This window comes from Babylonia areolata, chromosome 30, assembly GCF_041734735.1.
Source record: "Babylonia areolata isolate BAREFJ2019XMU chromosome 30, ASM4173473v1, whole genome shotgun sequence".
Lineage (NCBI taxonomy): Eukaryota > Metazoa > Mollusca > Gastropoda > Neogastropoda > Buccinidae > Babylonia > Babylonia areolata.
Genome location: NC_134905.1, coordinates 467,400 through 492,160, shown reverse-complemented (window position 1 = coordinate 492,160; position 24,761 = coordinate 467,400). Strand labels below are relative to the sequence as shown.

The 24,761-nt window shown below is 47.5% G+C and overlaps 1 protein-coding gene across 1 annotated transcript in view; it reads right to left on the bottom strand.

The window, feature by feature from the left end:
* LOC143275682 (F-box-like/WD repeat-containing protein TBL1XR1) overlaps nucleotides 1–24,761 on the bottom strand; it is a 42,468-nt gene that overhangs the window by 6,663 nt on the left and 11,044 nt on the right. The window contains exons 4-13 of the mRNA XM_076579974.1: nucleotides 22,416–22,554; nucleotides 13,563–13,695; nucleotides 7,900–8,059; nucleotides 7,126–7,189; nucleotides 6,589–6,686; nucleotides 5,895–5,955; nucleotides 5,159–5,280; nucleotides 3,399–3,473; nucleotides 1,537–1,664; nucleotides 755–920 (exon numbers count right to left, since the gene is read on the bottom strand). Coding sequence (XP_076436089.1) covers nucleotides 755–920; nucleotides 1,537–1,664; nucleotides 3,399–3,473; nucleotides 5,159–5,280; nucleotides 5,895–5,955; nucleotides 6,589–6,686; nucleotides 7,126–7,189; nucleotides 7,900–8,059; nucleotides 13,563–13,695; nucleotides 22,416–22,554 — 1,146 coding nt within the window. The remainder of the gene's footprint in view (nucleotides 1–754; nucleotides 921–1,536; nucleotides 1,665–3,398; nucleotides 3,474–5,158; nucleotides 5,281–5,894; nucleotides 5,956–6,588; nucleotides 6,687–7,125; nucleotides 7,190–7,899; nucleotides 8,060–13,562; nucleotides 13,696–22,415; nucleotides 22,555–24,761) is intronic.

Here is a 24,761-nt window from a genome sequence, read left to right as displayed (position 1 = left end):
TCATACACCACAAATATCCACACACACACCATGAATATTTATACCTACACCATAAAATTTACACGCACACAACATAAATATTTACACAGACAAGATTATTTATTTACATACACACAGCATATTTACAAAAACACATGTACATTTACACATGCAAGCGAAGTAAAAATTCACACACACATGCTACACTGGAAATTAAAAGATGTGTACAGAACATAAATATTTACACCCACAGACAAAACACAGTCAGTCAGACACAGCACAAATATTTACTATTACACACATGCAAAGTAAAGATTTACGCACACAAACAACAAATACTTACGCAAATGCAACAAGAACATTTACACACATATGCAAATATTCACACATACACACACCACATAAAATATCTGAACACACACAAAACAAACACACGTTTACTCACTATTCAATATAAATGTTTACAAACACACACAAATAAATGGAGAGAGAGAGAGAGAGAGAGAGAGAGAGAGACCTTGAGTCACAAAGTTTGACAGCCAAAGGCAGATCAGTAACACTATCAGACAGACCTAAGCGAGAGAGAGAGACAGATTCAAAAGATAGAGAGAAAAAGAGGACAGAGATAGAATAAGACAGAGAATGAAAAAGAGATAAATACAAAGAGAGATAGAGCGGTAGAGAGAATGACATAGAAAGATTCAAGAAATAGAGAGAATGAAATAGACAGACAAGACAGAGAGACAGACAGACAGACAGAGGGGTGTGCACTGACCTGAACGTTCCAGATGTGGACACACTTGTCGAAGGAGCCGCTGGCCAGGTACTTTCCGTCAGGGCTGAAGGCCACGCTGTACACCGGCTCCTGGTGCTTGGTCAGCGTGTGCAGACACACCCCTCGCTCCACCTCCCACAGTCGCACCGTCGAGTCAAACGATGCGCTGAAAACAGGAAAACATCACACCCAATGTTCCAGTCTGGGCCTAGTAAAGGTAGCACAGTGGTTAAGATGCTCACCAGCCATGACAGTCCCTGAGGGTCTGTGTTCCAGTCTGGGCCTAGTAAAGGTGGTTAAGATGCTCACCAGCCATTACAGTCCCTGAGGGTGTGTGTCAAAACCCCACCCTCACCCCTTCTCCCAAGTCTGACTGCAAAATCAAACTGAGCGTCTGCCTTGGCATCGAGAGAATCTGACGCAATGATTTGAACCCCACAGTCGCCAGTATTTTCTCCCCATCAACTAGACCTTGAGTGGTTGTCAGGACGCCAGTCATCTGGATGTGATGATAAACCGAGGTCCTGTATGCAGCATGCACTTAGTGCACGTAAAAGTACCCATGGCAACAAAGGGGTGTCTCTGGCAAAATTCTGCAGAAAACTCCACTTCGATAGGAAAACAAATAAAACTGCATGCAGAAAAAAAAACAAAGGGCGACGCTGTCAGTGTAGCGACACATTCTCCCTTGCCAGCAGCCCTGATTTCACAGAGAAATCAGTTGTGACAAAAATGAGTAATACAGGTTCTTCTCCTTCCCCCCGGCAGAGAGCGGTACCCACCTGGCCAGGATGAGGGAGGCGTTGGGGTTGTTGGTTCCAGTCCCTGTGGGACTCCACTTGATGGTGTAGATCTCTTTGCTGTGGGCCTGAAGGTCGTGGACACACGTGTCACGGCTCATGCTCCAGATCTGCCCCACAACCATGTCGTTAGAATAATGTAGTCAGGATAATAATGTATATCATCATAATATCAATGCTGTGGGCCTGAAGGTCGTGGACACACGTGTCACGGCTCATGCTCCAGATCTGCCCCACAACCATGTCGTTAGAATAATGTAATAATGATAATAATGTATATCATCATAATATCAATGCTGTGGGCCTGAAGGTCGTGGACACACGTGTCACGGCTCATGCTCCAGATCTGCCCCACAACCATGTCGTTAGAATAATGTAATAATGATAATAATGTATATCATCATAATATCAATGCTGTGGGCCTGTGTAGTCAAACACATTTCACACCTCTTGCTCCAAATCTGCACCACAGCCATATAACAACTATAATAATCATTTAATAATAATAGAATAAATAAAAATGCATATAGAATAGATAGAATATAGAATAGAATATGTCTTTATTACCAAGTGTACCGGGGTCACAAGGAATATTGGGGGGGGGGGGGGGGGGGGGGGGATTGTACATAACAAGGTACGAACGAACACAAAATTTAAAATTATACACAAACAGATACAGTAGAAATTAAGATACATACAAGTGCATATCAATATAAAAACTTGTACATACTCACACATGCACGTACTGCACACACACACACATATGCACACACAGTCTCTCTCACACACACACGTTTGAACAGAAGCCGCATATATATCACATATGGATGGTGATGATGACCAGATCTTCAGGTAGATGGTTGTTGATTGCACAATCAGGTAGATGGTTGTTGATTGCACAATTCTATTTATCATACTGGTTTTGTTCGAAAGACAGGGCATTGACTGCTTTGGGGAAAAAGCTATTGGCAACAGATTGGTTTTCGTCCTTATACTTCTGTACCGTCGACCAGAGGGGAGCATCTCAAAAATCCCCAAAACTGGATGTGATTCGTCTTGGATGACTGATTTTGCTTTTCTGAGTAGCCGCTAAAAATATATGTCTTCTAGAGAAGGTAGATCAGCCCCGGTAATCTTGGTGGCAGTTTTTACGATTCTGTTAAGCTGCAACTTCTGCCTTGGAAATGTTATATATCATAATACTATCACTGTTGTTGGCACGGGGATAGGCCGAGGTGCGGGGAGACAACAGCTATGTGAGTAATCCTTTTGACAATGGTGATAATAATAATTATGGAGAATGTGTGAAAACTAATCATAGTACAAGTCAAAGTGTGAACAACAATGACAATACTAATAACAATGATGATGACAGTTCCCTTCAGTTACTCAAGGAGGCATCACAGCGTTTGTACAAACCCATATATGCTACAACACATCTGTTAAGCAGATGCCTGACAAGCAACGTAACCCAACGATAACAAGATGATAATAAAACGTGATAATAATAATAATTTTGACAATCACCCCCTCCCCTTCCCACACTATCCTGTGACACACTGCTGCAGACCTCAGAAGGGATCTGATTCCTCTGCAAGATGCCATTCTGCTCAAGAGGAGAAACTGAAAAGTAGCAGTCACTAGTAGCCTCCCTTAGTATATTACCTCCCTTCCATTTTCACATGCAGCGCCCTCTTTGACAGCAACTTCAAACAATGGAATCGGATTAACCTGCCTGCATTTTTTTCCTCACGACTCTTCCTGAATGTCCATGACTGTGGAAACCCTGGTGAGTAGGTCTCCATGGTAACGCAAAATGACCCTGACCTTCAAGTGACCCTCACCTTCAAAGTCATGTCGTCTGAACACGAAGCCAGGAGATTTCCCTGTGGATCCCACTTTATGGCGTTCACTTCGTTCTGTAACACACACACGCACACCACACCACACACACTGTGACAAAGGTTGAACTAAAAAGCCCAAGAGTAAAATATGTTAATCAAGCTGAATAAAAAAAAAATTCCAAAAAGCAAAACACGGACATGAAAGTAATAAAACATGGCAGCTTTATCTATTCAAACAAATAAAATAAAAATAACACGTATTTCAAGAAATGCTACGGAACAACACTATTTTTTAATCTGAAACACTACTGTAAATTCACCAATATAACTTCTTTTTTTGACGGTGAGCATAATATAATTTGGATCAACTTTTGTAGTTTACATAATGTCATCATCTAACAGTAGTAATTCCAGAGGCAAAATCAAAGAAAGAAAAAACCCTAGGGGAGATTACCAAAAAAAAGGGGAGTTATATTCCCAGTTGGGTGAAATTTACTTCATTGCGAGGCATCTTATTACTAAGTTGCCACTAAACTTTGGCCAAGTGGAGCAAAGCGATAGGCCTGGTTTGCATCAGTTTGACATGGTACACTGTATGGCACTAAGAGCACTTTCTTTGTGGAGTGTATGTTACAATTTATTGAGCATGAAAGCCATGATGAAGACAGGGGAAGTTTGAAACTTTGATTGATACTATGTGGAAGAAGGCATCCCATTACTTAAGACTCACAGCAGATAATAATAATAATAGGTAGTACTTATATGGTGCAAACTGGCAATATAATTGGCTCTAAGCACATCACATGAAACAGTACATACACAGTAGTTCATAACAACATACATCTGTACATGAAAAAACAACCCCTGTACATGTACCTATACTGTACACCAAGACAATACTACAAAGTGGGGATATGATTGTATACACATACACACACACACACACACAACAATAAATGCTCCACACACACACACACACACACAAGTGCACACATGTACACACATACTACAATAAATGCCCTACACACACAGACACACACACAAGTGTGCACATGTACACACTCATACACTACAATAAATGCTCCACACACACAAAGTGCACACATGTACACACATACTACAATAAATGCCCTACACACACACACACACACACACAAGTGTGCGCATGTACACACTCATACACTACAATAAATGCTCCACACACACAAAGTGCACACATGTACACACATACTACAATAAATGCCCTACTCACACACACACAAGTGTGCGCATGTACACACTCATACACTACAATAAATGCTCCACACACACACACACACAAGTGCACATATGTACACACATACTACAATAAATGCCCTACACACACACACACACAAGTGTGCGCATGTACACACACATACACTACAATAAATGCTCTACACAAACACCCCCCCCTCCCGACACCCATGAGTGCAAGCATGTACACACACTACAATAAATGCCCCCCCCCCCCCACCCCCCACGAGTGTGCACATGTACACACACACTACAATAAATGCACCCCCCCACAAGTGTGCACATGTACACACACTACAATAAATGCCCCCCCCCCACGTGTGCCCATGTACACACATACACTGCAATAAATGCCCCCCCCCCCCCCCCCCCCCCACACACGAGTGTGCGCATGTACACACACGCACACTACAACAAAGTCCCTACATACACACACACACGACAAAAAACCGACCCCATCCAGTGTGTGAGCACAGTGTTCTCACCGTGTGTCCCTGGAAGGTTTTGATGGGCCTCTCCACGCCCAGACGACACACATGTATACACTGATCCGTCGAGCACGACGCAAAGCTGTTGTTGTTCTGCCAATCCACGTCTAGGGCTGGGGCTGTGGGACACACACACACACACACACATAAGTATACATACACATGCACAAGTACACACAAACATACACACACGCATACATACACAAGCACAAGTATACACAGACACACACACATGTACATACACATGATACAAACACACACACACACATGTACATACACAAGTATACAAACATACATACACACATATACATACACATGAACAAGTATACAAACACATGCACACACGTACATACCACAATACTGCTGGCATTATGTTGATACAGTCACAAACACAGAAAAAGTTTTTCCTTTTGTTTTGCTTCTGAATCTATTTATTCATTTACTGATTTACTTAACAAGCGCGATATAAATGAGGTCATCTGCAGCCCCCATCAGACAGAACATCCCTCGCCAGACCTGCTGGCGCCTGAACCCCTTTCATGTGTATATCAAATACGCACGTTAAAGATCCTGTAATCCATGTCCATGTTCCGTGGGTTATGGAAACCAGAACATACCCAGCATGCACACCCCGGGAAACGGAGAATGGCTGCCTACTTGGCAGGGGTCAAGAAAGAAAACAGTCATACAAAAAAAATTTTTTTTTTAAATGGAAAAAGAAAACGTCCCTGACCTGAATGGAAAGCAAACTGCTGTGTACAGCACCCAGTGTTGGAGTCCCAGATAATGGTCGTCTGAAAGCACAACACAACCACCGCACATATCATCAGGTGTATCTCCCGGACTTTTCTCCCATTCACAGGGGGGGGAGGGATTAAATCAACGATTCTCCATCAATTTTCGCCGTTTAAGTGAACAACCCTACTTTTCACTGCAGTGGTCTCGTGTAGTGCTGGTCCTAGGGAGGTGCAGTAGGTAGGTATGCAGAGATGCCAACCTCTGTCAAGTGTTTGTAAGAACAATCAGGAAGTTGGGTAGGAACATTTTGAATTAGGTAGGAACACTGGCACTCCCAGCCACTTCAGCAGACGGGCAGATGGTCCACTCAATGCTGTTTCAATGTAAACACGCACTCCATTAGCCGTGCATCATGCGAGACCAAGGTTAGTAGTGACTGCCCTGTCCTCAAGATCAAAAAGTCTACAGCATCTGGGTCATGTCACGACAGAAAAGCATGACCATGTGACCATACTATGTGGTCGAAAATGAACTCATTGGAACAATTTGGAAGTTGTGTAACAACATACAGCAAAATGGTAACAGTTAGCATCTCTGGGGATGAAGTGTTGGGCAGAACAAGTTCAGTTCTCACACGACCATGAACAGACATGACGACACACACAGCTCTGACAGTTACCACTGCTCACCTTGTCCACTCCAGCACTGAGGATGTAATTTCCACGTTTGTTCCACTTCAAGGCAAAGATGGGGCCCTTATGCTGCCCTAGTGTGTTGGTCAGCCGACCTAGAACACCAGACTCTTGATTGAAGGGAGGTCAGCGTTAGAGGTACAATGCCCAGGAACAACACCACACACACCACAGCATGACATTCAAAACCCCACATACATGTAAGCACTCATTAAGCTTTACAGAATGGAAACATTTTCAGTCATTAGGAAAACACTAGAACTCTCTCATATGCACTCTCTTTCTCCGAACACACCCATGCTTACACACACACACACACACACACACACACTCTCTTTCTCTCTCACAGGCACACTCTTCCTTACAACATTTTTTTGTTGTTGTAATTCTTTCATGTCTTTTGGGGAATGGAGGATATCAAGCAACAGTATTCGTACCTTACACCTTACAAATGTGAACAGACACACACTCTTTCAGCCGCACACCCCCTCCGCCCCCCCACCCCCTCCCAACCCTCAGAATCCCACTACTCACCATCTGTGCCCCATATTCGTGCGTATCCATCGTAAGAACCTGTGGCCAGCATGGTGCCATCACACTGAAACACACACACCAGAATTGTATATCGTAAGAACCTCTCACAGTCACATCACAGTCACACCGTCTCCATGCCCCCCTTTCCACAGTCCCATGTACCTGAGTGATCATGTCCCCCCCCCCCCCCCCTTCCTCTCTCACAGTCACAGTCTCCATGCCCCCCTTTCCACAGTCCCATGTACCTGAGTGATCATGTCCCCCCCCCCCTCCTCTCTCACAGTCACACAGTCTCCATGCCCCCCTTTCCACAGTCCCATGTACCTGAGTGATCATGTCCCCCCCCCCTCTCTCTCACAGTCACACAGTCTCCATGCCCCCCTTTCCACAGTCCCATGTACCAGAGTGATCATGTCCCCCCCCCCCTCCTCTCTCACAGTCACACAGTCTCCATGCCCCCCTTTCCACAGTCCCTGAAAACACTGGAACCTCACCCCACACGCACTACCATCATCTAAAAACACTGGAACCTCACCCCACACACACTACCATCACCTGAAAACACTGGAACCTCACCCCGCACGCACCTATCTTTCCGCAGTCCTATGTGCCCAAGCGACTCACGTTCCAAAAAAAAAAAAAAAAAAAAAGAAAAGAAAAAAAGAGAGCAGTCTTGTTACTGTGCTTATCCGAACACCCTGGACGCCCCCCCCCCCCCCCCCCCCCCCCCCAACCACTCCCCTCCCCACAGCCCCCTGTGCCCGAGCAACTCACGTTCCAGTCAAGGGAGGTGACATCCTTGTTGCTGGGCACCTCAGTTCCCCCTTTCTGGATGCAGTGCCTCAGCACCAGTTGGTTGGCATTGCCCACCAGCTGACCTCCGTTGCCGCCAGAGTCAGACATGTTCCATATCCGTGCTGTGGAATCTCCCGACCTGCCCCCCACACAGAGAGCTTCGTTGTCACAATGACAGACAGTGCATCGTTATCAGCTCACTGACAGTTCATCGTTATCACAGTAACATTCAGTACATCACTGTACTGTGCGTCGTTATCAGCTCACTGACAGTGCATCGTTATCAGCTCACTGACAGTGCATTGTTATCACAGTAACACTCAGTACATCACTGTACAGTTCATCGTTATCAGCTCACTGACAGTGCATCGTTATCACAGTAACACTCAGTACATCACTGTACAGTTCATCGTTATCAGCTCACTGACAGTTCATCGTTATCACAGTAACACTCAGTACATCACTGTACAGTTCATCGTTATCAGCTCACTGACAGTGCATCGTTATCAGCTCACTGACAGTGCATTGTTATCAGCTCACTGACAGTTCATCGTTATCACAGTAACATTCAGTACATCACTGTACAGTTCATCGTTATCACAGTAACACTCAGTACATCACTGTACTGTGCATCGTTATCACAGTAACAGACAGTACATCACTGTACAGTTCATCATTATCACAGTAACATTCAGTACATCACTGTACAGTTCATCGTTATCACAGTACATCACTGTACAGTTCATCATTATCACAGTAACAGACAGTACATCACTGTACAGTTCATCATTATCACAGTAACAGACAGTACATCACTGTACAGTTCATCGTTATCACAGTAACAGACAGTACATCACTGTACAGTTCATCATTATCACAGTAACAGACAGTACATCACTGTACAGTTCATCATTATCACAGTAACACTCAGTACATCACTGTACTGTGTGTCGTTATCACAGTAACAGACAGTACATCACTGTACAGTTCATCGTTATCACAGTAACAGACAGTACATCATTGTACAGTTCATCATTATCACAGTAACACTCAGTACATCACTGTACTGTGTGTCGTTATCACAGTAACAGACAGTACATCACTGTACAGTTCATCGTTATCACAGTAACAGACAGTACATCACTGTACACGACATCGTTATCATAGTATCAGCTCACAGGCAGTACATCGTTAACCCAGTGATGGTACATCATCATCAACCAACAAACAGGACATTGTTATCAATCCACATTCAACATATCATTATCAAGAAATACTGTTACCAACCCTGTTACCAACCCACAGTGTACAGTTACCAAAGCACAGTGTACTGTTACCACCCCATGGCATACTGTTACCACCCCATGGCATACTGTTACCACCCCATGGCATACTGTTACCAACCCATGGCATACTGTTACCACCCAACCCACAGACAGCACACCATCATCAACCTTCCATCCGCCTGCCCCCTCCTCCTCTCTCCCTTTCCATCCTCTCTCTCTCTCCCTTTCCATCCTCACTCACTCTCCCTTTCCATCCTCACTCACTCTCCCTTTCCATCCTCACTCACTCTCCCTTTCCATCCTCACTCTCTCCCTTTCCATCTTCACTCTCTCCCTTTCCATCCTCACTCACTCTCCCTTTCCATCTTCACTTTCTCCCTTTCCATCCTCCCTCACTCTCTCTCCCTTTCCATCTTCACTCTCTCCCTTTCCATCCTCTTTCTCTCTCCCCCTTTCCATCCTCCCTCACTCTCCCTTTCCATCCTCACTCACTCCCTTTCCATCCTCCCTCACTCTCTCTCCCTTTCCATCCTCTTTCTCTCTCCCCCTTTCCATCCTCCCTCACTCTCCCTTTCCATCCTCACTCACTCTCCCTTTCCATCCTCACTCTCTCCCTTTCCATCCTCTCTCTCTCTCTCCCTTTCCATCCTCACTCTCTCCCTTTCCATCCTCACTCTCTCTCTCTCCCTTTCCATCCTCCCTCACTCTCTCTCCCTTTCCATCCTCACTCTCTCCCTTTCCATCCTCCCTCTCTCTCTCTCCCTTTCCATCCTCTCTCTCTCTCTCCCTTTCCATCCTCTCTCCCTTTCCATCCTCACTCTCTCTCCCTTTCCATCCTCACTCTCCCTTTCCATCCTCACTCTCTCTCTCTCCCTTTCCATCCTCACTCTCTTCCTTTCCATCCTCTCTCTCTCCCTTTCCATCCTCACTCTCTCTCTCTCCCTTTCCATCCTCACTCTCTCTCCCTTTCCATCCTCTCTCTCTCCCTTTCCATCCTCTCTCTCTCCCTTTCCATCCTCACTCTCTCTCTCCCTTTCCATCCTCACTCACTCTCTCCCTTTCCATCCTCACTCTCCCTTTCCATCCTCACTCACTCTCTCCCTTTCCATCCTCACTCTCTCTCCCTTTCCATCCTCTCTCTCTTCCTTTCCATCCTCACTCTCCCTTTCCATCCTCACTCACTCTCTCCCTTTCCATCCTCTCTCCCTTTCCATCCTCACTCTCTCTCCCTTTCCATCCTCACTCTCCCTTTCCATCCTCACTCTCTCTCTCTCCCTTTCCATCCTCACTCTCTCCCTTTCCATCCTCTCTCTCTCCCTTTCCATCCTCACTCTCTCACTCTCCCTTTCCATCCTCACTCTCTCTCCCTTTCCATCCTCTCTCTCTCCCTTTCCATCCTCTCTCTCTCCCTTTCCATCCTCACTCTCTCTCTCCCTTTCCATCCTCACTCACTCTCTCCCTTTCCATCCTCACTCTCCCTTTCCATCCTCACTCACTCTCTCCCTTTCCATCCTCACTCTCTCTCCCTTTCCATCCTCTCTCTCTTCCTTTCCATCCTCACTCTCTCCCTTTCCATCCTCACTCACTCTCTCCCTTTCCATCCTCACTCTCCCTTTCCATCCTCACTCTCTCTCTCCCTTTCCATCCTCACTCTCCCTTTCCATCCTCACTCACTCTCTCCCTTTCCATCCTCTCTCTCTCCCTTTCCATCCTCTCTCTCTCCCTTTCCATCCTCAGTCACTCTCAAAAACACACACTGATCGAAGGCTGAGCGTGGCTGAAAACAAACAAACAAAAAAAATAACCTGAACAACTGCCAACAAAATTCCTCCCAGCACCTGTTTCAAAGTGTCGGCAGTGCACTGCATGTCTGTGAGTTTAGCAGTGCCAACAATTCCATTTCTACTCCTCATCTGCGTTTACACCTGTTCACCCATCGCAAAAAACAAAAAAAGAAGCGATTTTTCTACAAGTCTAGCTGGGAACATCGCTGTCTGCGGTGGGTTATCTTTTTTTTTTTTTTTTTTTGCTGCCCCATCATCAGCACCGTTTCAGTGGCATTACTCCCACGCCGCTCATTTAGATTCCCCCATACACGGCCACACCCGGGTTCGTCCGTCGCAGTTCCAGCGTCGGCAGTCCACAGGGAACCATCGATGTTAGGTCGCCTGGAGGCCACACACCAGAGGAGACCCTGCACTGCTGCTGAGTCACTTCGGTGGTGTTCAGTGGTGCCTGTTCTGATTTTACGTACTTAGGACACCACCTACTAAGCCCCCTACTAACGACAATAATGGCTTAGTCGCGGAGCCAGACTGAGTGAGCGTCCCTCCCAGAATGGAGACCGCCACCACGTCCCTCAAACAACAGCCCCCGACGAATCCGCCGATACTGACGACATTGACAGGACTCACCCCAAGCACAGAAGTGGAGGGGTATCGAAACTGAGGTCACCATGAGAGCAGGGCATGAAAGGCCACAGACTTTGAGACTATTTTGTTTATATTGATGACGATGAAGGAGGAGGAGGATGACGATGATGATGACGATGTTGCTATGGAGGTCCATTTTGGTTTGGGACTGCGTGACAAGGCTGTACTCTACGCTTCCTGTCATAATGATATCCCGGCGTTAACCAGGCCCGAGAGATACAGACACTTGCAGTGTTGGTCAAGTAATTAGAGCAACACACCCAAAGACGCATCCGTGAAGTGGATGACACTCGACTGTGTGGTCCCAGTCTCCCCATTTAAGCCCACAGCACACTCAACTCTGGGTAGGAGCCGGCCACGGGCCGAAAAACCCACCTCCGCTGGGATTCGAACCCGCGTCCTCCCAGCCGTCAGTCCGCGACGCTAACCACTTCGCCACGGCGGCTGGTAATGGTGGGTTATCTTTAACACGCACCAAGTCAGCGCTTGCTGCGTAGTTTGTCACCTGGCTGGCTGAGCCTGAAGGACAAGCACCCCGGACCAGCTGTCCAGGCAGAATGGAGCCACTCCACTCCATGTGTCCATCACGGCCAGTGATGCCATTTGATCCCACACTAAAAAAACTCCCCCAAAAACTCTCGTTTCCATGTAGACACGTTACCACTAACCCCCCCCCCCCCCCCCCCCCCAAGCACCAAACATGGTCACCCCGAGGTCTGCTGGAGAAAATTCCGCCAAAGGTGGGGTTTGATCCCGCCACTCTCAGATTCTCATAGTTCCCAGGCGGACATGTTACCATTACGCCAGCACCAACCATGGTCACTCTGAGGCCTGCTGGAAAACACTCAGGAAAGTGAGAGTTTCGATCCCATACCCTCAGTTTCCCTCACTTTAAAGGTGGATGTGTTACCACTCGGCTAACATGTTCATTCTGAAAATTCTGAAAAGTGGGATTCGATCCCGACACTCTCAGATTCTCTCAGCTCCTAGGCAGACATGTTACCACTCAGCCACGGTCACCCTGAGGCTAGCTTCCAAGAAGGATGTGTTACCACTCAACCATGGTCACCCTGAAGCTAGCTTCCAAGGATGTGTTACCACTCAGTCAGCACTGAACATGGTCACCCTGAGGCTAGCTTCTAAGGAGGATGTGTTACCACTCAGTCAGCACTGAACATGGTCACCCTGAGGCTAGCTTCTAAGGAGGATGTGTTACCACAGTCAGCACTGAACATGGTCACCCTGAGGCTAGCTTCTAAGGAGGATGTGTTACCACTAAGCCATGGTCACCCTGAAGCTAGCTTCCAAGAAGGATGTGTTACCACTCAGTCAGCACTGAACATGGTCACCCTGAGGCTAGCTTCCAAGGAGGATCTATTACCACTCAGCCATGGTCACCCTGAGGCTAGCTTCCAAGGAGGATGTGTTACCACTCAGACAGCACCGAACATGATCACCCTGAAGCATGCTGGAGAAAATTCTGCCGAGTGTGGGCTTCTTCTTCTTTGTTCGTGGGCTACAACTCCCACATTCACTCATAAGTACATGAGTGGGCCTTTGTGTATATGACAGTTTTCGGGGCTGTGCATGCTGGGTATGTTCTTGTTTCCACAACTTACTGAACACAGACATGGATTACAGGACCTTTAACATGCGTATCTGATCTTCTGCTTGGGTATACACACGAAGGGGGTTCAGGTACAAGCAGGTCTAAACATATGCTGACCTGGGAGATCGGAAAAAATCTCCACCCTTTACCCACCAGGTGCCGCTACCGATATTCGAACCCTCAGATTGAAAGTCCAACGCTTTAACCGCTCGGCTACTGCAGCCATCAATTATGCGGGATTCGATACCACGTTCTCTGACCCTCTCACTCCCCAGGCAGACGTGTGACAGGTGGGCCAGGTGTGGCCATGCTCACCCCGAGGCCAGGAGGTCGTTGGCAGGGTTCCAGGCACAGATGAAGACCTCAGACTCATGGCCCCTCAGTACTGTAGCTTTGCTGGAAGGGATCTCCACGTCTCCGTCCATCTCCATCGCTTCGTGGTTGTTGGCTGCACACACACACACACACACATGTGGATTTTAGACAGACACAGAAACCACATGGATATCACACACACCACACACCCATGTCATACACACACACAGATGTCACAAACACACACACATACAAAGCACACAGATGTCACAAACACACACACAATGACACATACACAGGCCACATACAATTACAAACCACACAGACATCACACACACACACACATGTCATACCACATACAAACCACACAGACATCACACACACACACGCCTGACTGTTAGCACAATTGTCTCTTTTCACAAACGTTCTTCCTTCGCCATACACATGAGCAATATACCCGACTCTGAACATTCCAATGGGCCCTTGGCAATGATGTACATGTGCTTGTTTCAGAGCTCTATCTTCCTCTTACTGGTTTACTCTGTACATGGCAGCACATACATTAAAATCCCAGGTCTATAAGCCTGCTTCAGCTTAAACGGAACAATAAATCACATTCAGTCGTTTCCATTCTGACAGCCTGGTTGGCAGGGCGGGGCAACAACAGTAATGATGATAATACAGCACAGAACACACGGCACTGCTGTACCCAGCTGCTGCCCTAACAAATGCTGCATTAATCAGCACCATTATCATCATCGCCATCATCATCACAACACAGCCTTCACTCAGGTCATTGTTTGTAGCCCTGCTGACTGCGAAGGTTACATGATCATTATCACCATGTTCCCACCCTGCAGACACAACTGATCAATACCATGTGATGATGAACATCACCTGGCATCAACCACCCCATGTCAAGTTGCCCAGAGAACACAAGTCATCCGGAATGACGCATACATACCGCCCCTCCTATCTCTCCCCACATCACAACCCTTCCCCAAACCCCTCTCCACTACCTCAACAATTTATTTTCCCACTGTATAAAGTTCACTGCAATTGGTTTAAAAAACAAACAAACAAACAAAAAAACAACAACCAAAAACAAAAAACACAGACACAGACACAAGCACAGTAACAGATTAGAAGCAACACAACACCATAACTGAAATTAGTCACACAATGACAATCACCTTTGAAACATCAACGTTGCAAACACCTGCCCCTCTACCCTGAAGTCATCAGTACAAAGAAACACACACACACACAAACATGATCGATCCCTCTTTGAACAAAATTCCCTTCGATCCCTCTTTGAAAGAAATTCCCTTGTCTGGTGTCCAGACCGACTGACAGACCGACAGCCGGGCAGGCAGACAGGACATCAATCACAGACACTGGTGTGACTGCATACATGCACATGTATGAATCCGTGACAGCAAAAGTGTTTCTGCATGTGTACCGACCGTGCGCGTGCGAGTTTGATTGTGTGTGTGTGTGTGTGTGTGTGTGTGTGTGTGTGTGTGTGTGTGTGTGTGTGCGTGCGTGAGAGAGAGAGTGAGAGTGTGTGTGTGTGTGTGTGTGTGTGTGTGTGTGTGTGCGTGCGTGCGTGAGTGTGTGAGTGTGTGCGTGCGTGCGTGCGTGTGTGTGTGTGTGTGTGTGTGCGTGTGTGTGGTGTGACAATGTGTGTGCGTATGTATGCACGCGTGCGTGTGTTTGTGTACAGACATGCGCGAACGCAAGCCGACGAGTGAGCGAACAGTGCGTGTAGTTGGTTCATCTTCCGACAGCACACAGGGAAAAGGACAGCGCTTCACGAAGAAATAAGGGAGATCATACAACCCTTTGATTACCCCCCTTCCCTTCTCTCCAGCCATGAACGTGGGGGGGGGGGGGGGGGGGGGGGGGGAGTGCAGGCAGAACAGCAACGGTTGGGTGGTGGGAGTGTTTGGGGAGAGGGGGGGGGGGGGAGCGGAGGGGTGTGTGTGGGTGGTCTGAGGGAAGGACAGGACAGAGAAATGAGGGGTGAGGGTTGTTGGGGAGTGGGAGGGTGGTAGAATTCAATGGCCAACTCAGCTTCACAACCCCCTCCCCATCCTCCCCCCCATGTCCTACTCCTAGCAGCCACTCCCACACACAAATCGATACTCGCTGCCTTGAGAGTGAGACAGAGGGAGAGAGAGGTGGGGGTGGGGGATGGGGTGAGGTGGGAGGAGGTCAGAGAGAGGCACACACACACACACACAGCGTCTAATGGCACAACCCCAACCCCCTACCCCTCCACTTCCTCCGTTCTTTTTTTTTAATACCTTCCCTCTGGAAGAGCGTGATTGCTTTGGAGTTTAGGTACATGAAATAAATTTTACCATGTACCCACTAATGTCTGCAACCACCAGCGTCACGCCTTTTTTTTTTCCTACTTTTTGTTTTTTGCATTTCTTCCTGTAGATGGTCTTCTATAGGTGTGTGAGAGAGAGAGAGAGAGAGAGAGAGAGAGAGAGAGAGAGAGACCGAGACCGTGTGCGTATACGTGTATGTGTGTGAGTGTGTGTGCGTGCGAGTGAGCGTGTGCAGTGTGTGTGTGTGTGTGTGTGTGTGTGTGTGTGTGTGTGTGTGTGTGTGTGTGTGTGTGTGTGTGTGTGTGTGCGAGTGAGCGTGTGTAGTGTGTGTGTGTGTGTCTGTGTGTAGTGTGTGTGTGCGCGCGCGGGCAAGGGTGGAAGGGCATGCGTTATAAACTTCGGCAGCACCATCCTTTGCAATGCGGTTTCCAGCTCGCTTCCTCCCCCTTTCCCAATGCCACCCCCCCCCCCCCCTCCCTGCCAGGTAAACCTCACCCACAAAACACCTGTCTAAACACTGAACGTGTGATCACCACACACACATTCATACTCTCTCTCTCTCTCTCTCACGTACACACACACACGCACTCAATACACACACAAGCACAAACAATTTACATAAACACATCACTTTTATACAGACACACAGACAGACACACCCACCACACACAAACGCACTCATACACACCTAGACACGAGCGGCAAACTGTCAACAACAATCAGCACCGAAAAATATTCATGTTAAAAAATAAAATAAAATAATAATAATAAAAAGTTGCTTGGCAGCCACCGAGAGGCCCTCTCCCCCTCCTCCTCCACTAACACACACACACGCACACACACACACGCAGAAAGACAGGTGAAACGCCATCTTCCTTCCGTCCTTTCAGCTCTCGTCTCATGCATATTCATTAACACCGACGACCTTGACCTTGCAGGTCGAAAATAGCAGCACTCTTACGGGACAAGAAGACTCCCTACTCCGCCCTGCACCACGCTCATGCAAAAAGAATAGAGGGGGGGGGGGCGGTGACAGAAAAGAAAAGAAAAGAAGAAGAAGAAAAAAAATCGTCCGACAATTCCCAGTTCAGTCCCCGTGTAAAAGAAACCACACACACACACACAGTCACACGCACGCACGCACGCACACACACACACACTGTAGTTGGCAACCAGCCAACTAAACCTCACACCGCCAAGCCACAGAGCTACAACAGAAGCCGATCGCGCCCAAGTTTGTTTTACGTCTGTGGGTGCGCGTGCCTCCACCTCCACCACCACACCATCCATTGCAAAGAAAGGTTCTCGAGGGAGGTGGTGGTGGTGGAGAGGGGAGGGAAGATGGAGGGGGGTGGGGGAAAGATGAAGGGGGTGGTAGAGGAGGAAGGGGGTGAGGTTTAGGAGAAAAAAAGAAAAAAAAGTGGTCGGCGCGCTCGCGCGCGCGCGCGGGGTTTTATTATTATCGAGGTCACGCGACTGTGTGGTGTGTGTGCGTCCAAGATGCAGAGCATGCCAGCCGTGAGTCTGCGTGACGTCACACACTCCTGAGGCCGCTGGAATGGTGGGGGTGGGGGTGGGAGGGAGGAATGGGGGGGCGGGGAGAGGGGAAGGCGGACTGGCGGAGGACTTATGGAAGAGAAGAAAGAATATACAGCCCCGACTCTTTTTTGTTTTGTTTTTGTTTTCTGGTTCGTTCATAGATTCCTACTACTTCTACACACACACTATCTTTCGTTCATTGATTCCTACTACTTCTACACAGACACTATCTTTCGTTCATTGATTCCTACTACTTCTACACACACACAATCTTTCGTTCATAGATTCCTACTACTTCTACACAGACACTATCTTTCGTTCATTGATTCCTACTACTTCTACACACACACAATCTTTCGTTCATAGATTCCTACTACTTCTACACACACACACAATATCTTTTGTTCATAGATTCCTACTACTTCTACACACACACTATCTCTCGTTCATAGATTCCTACTACTTCTACACACACACTATCTCTCGTTCATAGATTCCTACTACTTCTACACACACAATCTCTCGTTCATAGATTCCTACTACTTCTACACACACAATCTCTCGTTCATAGATTCCTTCTACTTCTACACACAATCTTTCGTTCATTGATTCCTACTACTTCTACACACACACACACACACTATCTCTCGTTCATAGATTCCTACTACTTCTACACACACACACACACACTATCTCTCGTTCATAGATTCCTACTACTTCTACACACACACTATCTCTCGTTCATAGATTCATATTACTTCTGCACACACTCACACACTCTCTCTCTCGTTCATAGATTCCTACTACTTCTGCACACACTCACACACACTCTCTCTCTCTCGTTCACAGATTCTTACTACTTCTACACACAGACACACACTCTCTCTTTCGTACATAGATTCCTATAACTTCTACACACACAAACACACACACATACGCGCACAAACACACACACTGCTGTAAAACGTACATCACTACCAGTACAAAGAAAGGGGAGTGGAGTTAAGAGGGTTGGGGGTGTGGGGGTGTTAGACGAGCCAAATGTGGAGGATTCAAATCACTGTTGGCTGTGAGACAGGTTGTTGTGGAAGAGAGAGGGGGGATGGGGCTGGGGGTGGGGGGGTGGGAGAGGAAGATGCCTTCACCGTGGTATGCACAAATCAAATCATGTTACTTATTTATAGCCCGGTCGACCGCAAAGGTGCTATTTCAGAGCTGAATAACCGTTCTGTGCACGGAAGTAGTAAAACTACAAGTACAGCAACAACACATAACAAAAATGAAGAAGAAGAAGAAGAAGAAAATGGATCAATAAACAAAAACATTACATGGCTTAAGCCACGCTTATCGGCCACGTAACAATACTTCCCGTTTGTTGTAAACGACAACAGGAAATAAACACAAACATCTGGTTCGGGACGCGCGCGTGCACACACACACGCGCAATTTTACCATCGTTTACACGCACATCTAAACAAACAAGACACCTCCCCCCTCCCCACCCCACTCACACAACTCAGGATGACACAACACAGCGAGAGGAGGGGTGGGAGATAGGAGGGGGTGAGGTAGGGGGAAGGGAGGGGGGTGGATGCACTCCACCGGAGTAATTGTCGTGGTCTGGTGGACAACCCCCCCCCCCCCCCCCCCCCCCCCCAAAGAAAAAAAACGACAACAAGAAACACCAAAAACCAACCAAACAAAAACAACAACACAAAAGCCTCTCCTTTCCTCGATGTTGATCCTAACTGGGTCTTCTGCCAGATCAGAGACATCAATCCGACAGACACGACATTTGAGGGTGGTTTTTGTTGTTGTTGTTGCTGTTGTTGTTTGTTTGGATTTTTTTTTACTGTTCCCCCACTTCTCGATCGACACCTGCCCCCCCCCACCCCCCCACCCCCCTCCCCCTTTCCCCACCACCTGTACTCTTATTCACATGCACAACAACTCAGTACACATGCACGCACGCTTCAGCTGAGAGAGACACGCTGTGGAGTTCAGCTACCCCCCACCCCCCCGCCAATCCCCTCCCAACCATCCCCCCCCCCCACCCCGCCACTTCCCACCCTCTCATATTCCCACTCCGCCGACCCCACACCCCCACCACCCCCCTCCGCCCCACCTCCTCCCCTCTCTGCTGACTGGCATGTATTTCATCATTCCATATTCTGCAGTGGGGTCAATGGTGAAGGAAGGTGGGAGTGGGAGTGTGTGTGTGTGTGTGTGTGTGTGTGTGTGCATGCGCGCGCGCGCGCGTGTGTGTGTGAGAGAGAGAGAGAGAGAGAGAGAGAGAGAGTGAGAGAGAAAGAGGGAGAGAGAGCGAGGGAGAGACAGCGAGAGAGAGAGAGGGAGAGAGAGCGAGGGAGACAGAGAGAGAGAGAGAGAGTGTGTGTGTGTGTGTGTGTGGCGTGGAGGTGAGGGGAAGGGGGAGGGAGATGAGGGGGGGACTGTCTGGCACAAGACCAAACACGTGATAAACATATTGATCAATTTGAAAGCAGGGCGCGGGGTGGGGGGTTGGGGAGGGGGAGGGGAGGGGAGTGGTGAGAGGCCTCCGAGTGGGTGTACCCCGGCCACACCACTGGGAAAAAAAAGGGGGGAAAAAGGAGAGAAAAAAAAAAGGAGAGGAAAAAAAAGAAGAAAAAAAAGGTTCCAACAGTGTGGAGTTGTGCGCCAAACCCCCCACCCCTCTCCTCCCCCGTCTCTCTCTCTCTCTCTCTCCTCTCCACTATTTCACACACACACAGCACACCCCTCCCTACCCCCCCCCCCCCCCCCCCCCTCCACTGCCTTCACTCACACAGGCTCTGTGCTCCAAACTCTTCCTGATTCCCCTGTTCGGGTCTTTCCAAACAGGAGATGAGTGCGCACGCACACACAAGGACATGCACGCACGCACGCACAGACACACACGCGTGCACGCACACATACATACTGTCTGGTTTTTTGAATAGATGAGATGAGCAAGCACACACACACACACACACACACTGTACAGTCTTCGAACATAAGACATGAACAAGCACACACACGCGCGCACGTGCACACACACACACACACACAGGGGAGGGGAGGAGAGGGTGAGGGGAGGGGAGGAGAGGGTGAGTGGAGAGACGGCACTGTGGGGGCGTGTGTCACGGAGCCGAAATGATTAATTCCTCAATAACTGTTCCAAAAGGAAACACCGACTCCGATGACTCATCATTAACACGCAATGGGATGTCCACATAACTGCCGTTGTCTACCATTTACCAGCCGTCAAACGAAAAGTAACGAAAACAACTCATCACATTCCACAGCACGATATAAGCTGTTAGCTTGTTGTTGCTCCGCTGTGTATTATGTGTGTACATGTGTGACATGTTTTCTGAATACAGATTTGTTTAAACCAATAAAAGCTCTAATGTTTGAAGGAAGCCAGCGACTGGTAACACGATCAAGTGTACAGTATGTCCTGCATGATTCTGAAGTCTCCACGACCATTCTAGCTTCAACTCCGTGCCGAAAAGCTTCCAGACTTGCAGGATATTCATACATCAAACAGGGAAAAAAAACGAGTCATGATTTATGACTGTTTACTCTCTCTCTGCCCCCCCCCCCCCCCCCTCCCATCAACTGTCTACCACCCTTTAAGTCCCCCCCCCCCCTCTCTCGTCATTAACACCATGACTTCATCATTTTGAATTTATTGGGCAGTGGAGACCCTATTTATAATGAAGACTGGACTGTATTATATATATATATATCTAAAAGAAAGAAATGAAAGCATATAAAAAATTGAATAATCAAGTGAACCAGTGTTATCCTTGTTGTAAATAACAAAAATTGTCTTGTCTGTCTCTCTCTCTTACACAGACACAACCCCCCCCCCCCCCCCTGCTCTCCCTTCTACCTTCTGTTCCTGCTCCGTTTCTGCGGTTGCATACAGATTATCCTCTCTCTCTCTCTCTCTCACTCTCCTGTCTTGCTCGCTCTCCTGTCTTGCTCGCTCTCATCTAATCTGTGCTGTTCTTCAGTTTCTGAAGCAACAGAGTATTCTCTCTCTCTCTCTCCCTGTGTGTGTGTGAGTGTGTGTGTGTATGTGTGTGTGTGTTGTCTGTATCTCTCTCTCTCTCCAACTCCTTTCCTGCTCGCTCTCATCAAACTTGCACGGCTGGTCAGTTTCTGTGGAAGCACTTAAAGCTCTACTCTCTTTTTCTGTGTTCATGTGTATTTCTCACTCTGACACACACACACACACACGCACGCACGCACACACACACAGTCAGATACACACACAAAGTCGCACATGCACACACACACACACACAATCTCTTACACGATCACTCGCTCTCCTATTCAGTTACTGTGGTGACATACAAACTCACACGGAAAATCTTTTTTTTCTATTGATACTGCCAATCCTCAGCCCCCTTCAGTCCATGCAACTCCATCCTATTCAACTCCGCGGTTCAGTCTCACTACCTAATTGCCGGGGGGGGGGGGGGGGGGGGGGGGGGGGGGGGAGACACAGTCTATCACAAATTGCAGAAACGGAAAAAGAAAGTGCTATAAACAAAGCGTCAACGCTGTTGGGGTAAAAAAAAAAAAAAAAAAAAAAAAAAAAGTAGGGGAATGACCTGGGAAGGCAGACAGTGACAAAGGAAGGGGAAAGACCGAAACAAAGAGAGCAGTAGAAAAGAGGACATTTCTTACACATTCTTTCCAGGAGGCGGGGTGCTGAAAGACCCCTGGAATCCCTCAGGGGAAGAAAGACAGACAGACAGACAGACAGAGACAAAGAGATGAGAGTCTCAGAATCTAACAAACACCAAAGAACAAAACAGATCTTTGCAAATCTATACTCTCACAATCATTCACGTGCATCTATATGTATATACATTCTGCAACCCTTTCTCTCTACTCCCCACCCCCACCATCAATGTCTCACACACACACACACACACACACAAGAACAACTACAGGTACTCACAGACGGTATTGGAGTTACTGTCCCCGTTAGTGTTGGACGTCTCTGCCTTGGCCGACTTCTGTTTGCTTCGGGTCTCCACAAAGTCCGGCATCACAGCGTCGATCAGCGACAGTGACTCCAGTCCGTGCTCCGTGCCATCCTGTTACAACAACAAAAATATTGTGAGGAAAAAAAATATCAAAAAGGTTAACTCACTCAGTACGGCCAGTCCTCTCTTCTCCTCTACACAGACCCCTCGGATGTCCAGTGGGTGTCTGAATGACCCAACCTTTAGCTTCTGTCGTCAGAATTGTGGTATTCTTTGTCAACATTCACCTCTTCAGTGTAAGAGCCTTCCATTTGTAATATTTTGATGATGGTAATTGGGGTGAAACGCTGTTAACGCCGTCTCTTTCGCCGTTCGTATGGAGAGAGTTAAAGATACCACAGCCCTTTATGGCCGGCCATTGGGGGCAGTTAATTCAGTTCATTCCTATTCACTGTGTGTAGGGCTGGGCCCTGGAGGGCGGGACACAATTCTCTTCTTTCACCATTTGAACACAAACCATATCCCCAACCAAGTCAGGTACCGATTCCAGAATATAACTGGGTATAGTGAGGAAGACAGAATATAGCTGGGTAGAGTGAGGAAGACAGAATATAGCTGGGTAGAGTGAGGAAGACAGAATATAGCTGGGTAGAGTGAGGAAGACAGAATATAGCTGGGTAGAGTGAGGAAGACAGAATATAGCTGGGTAGAGTGAGGAAGACAAGTGTAACAGCACCATTGTCAAGGGCACAACACTGCTGAAACAGAGCCCCACACTCTGCTCACAGGTGACGACTACACCTGTCAAGGACCAACGCACACACTTCTCTCTTTCTCACACCCACACACACCAAGCACTCATCCACCCACCCACACTGACACCAACACACACACACACACACACACTGCACATGAAGCACACACACACACACTCCCACGCACACAGACACTAACACACACCACACTCCAACCCACTTTGCCCCCTGCTGTTGACTCAAGGCCCTGTTTGCAGTCAGGGTGCTGTGTCATCTGCACCCCAACAAGCCAGGGAGGAGTGCACCGAATAAACCAGGACAGACAGACAGAGCTGAGGCAGTCAATGGCCCCTGGCAAGTCAAGTCATTCACCAGTGCTGGTGGGAGAATACACTGTTTCTTCACCTACTGCCTTCACTGTGGAAGAACGCACCTTTTCCTCATCTCCCATCACTGTGCAGAACAGCACACTATCTTCATCCCCTACTTCATCATTGTGGAGAACACTATCTTCTCTATTGTGGAGAACAGCACACTATCTTCATCATCTACTTCATCATTGTGGAGAACACTATCTTCTCTATTGTGGAGAACAGCACACTATCTTCATCATCCACTTCATCACTGTGGAGAACACTGTCTTCCCTATTGTGGAGAACAGCACACTATCTTCATCATCCACTTCATCACTGTGGAGAACACTATCTTCTCTACTGTGGAGAACAGCACACTATCTTCATCCCCTACTTCATCACTGTGGAGAACACTATCTTCCCTATTGTGGAGAACAGCACACTATCTTCATCCCCTACTTCATCACTGTGGAGAACACTATCTTCCCTATTGTGGAGAACAGCACACTATCTTCATCACTGTGGAGAACACTATCTTCCCTATTGTGGAGAACAGCACACTATCTTCATCATTGTGGAGAACACTATCTTCTCTATTGTGGAGAACAGCACACTATCTTCATCACCTACTTCATCACTGTGGAGAACACTATCTTCCCTATTGTGGAAAACAGCACACTATCTTCATCACTGTGGAGAACACTATCTTCCCTATTGTGGAGAACAGCACACTATCTTCATCCCCTACTTCATCACTGTGGAGAACACTATCTTCCCTATTGTGGAGAACAGCACACTATCTTCATCCCCTACTTCATCACTGTGGAGAACACTATCTTCTCTACTGTGGAGAACAGCACACTATCTTCATCATCCACTTCATCACTGTGGAGAACACTATCTTCCCTATTGTGGAGAACAGCACACTATCTTCATCCCCTACTTCATCACTGTGGAGAACACTATCTTCCCTATTGTGGAGAACAGCACACTATCTTCATCCCCTACTTCATCACTGTGGAGAACACTATCTTCTCTATTGTGGAGAACAGCACACTATCTTCATCATCTACTTTCATCGTTGTGGGTGAACATGCTCTTTCTTCACCTCTTTCTGTTATCATTGTTGAAAAACACTGTCTTTGCCTTCTTTCAACAGTTTCATTCTGCCTAACACTACGTTGTTGGAAAACACTGTCTTTGCCTTCTT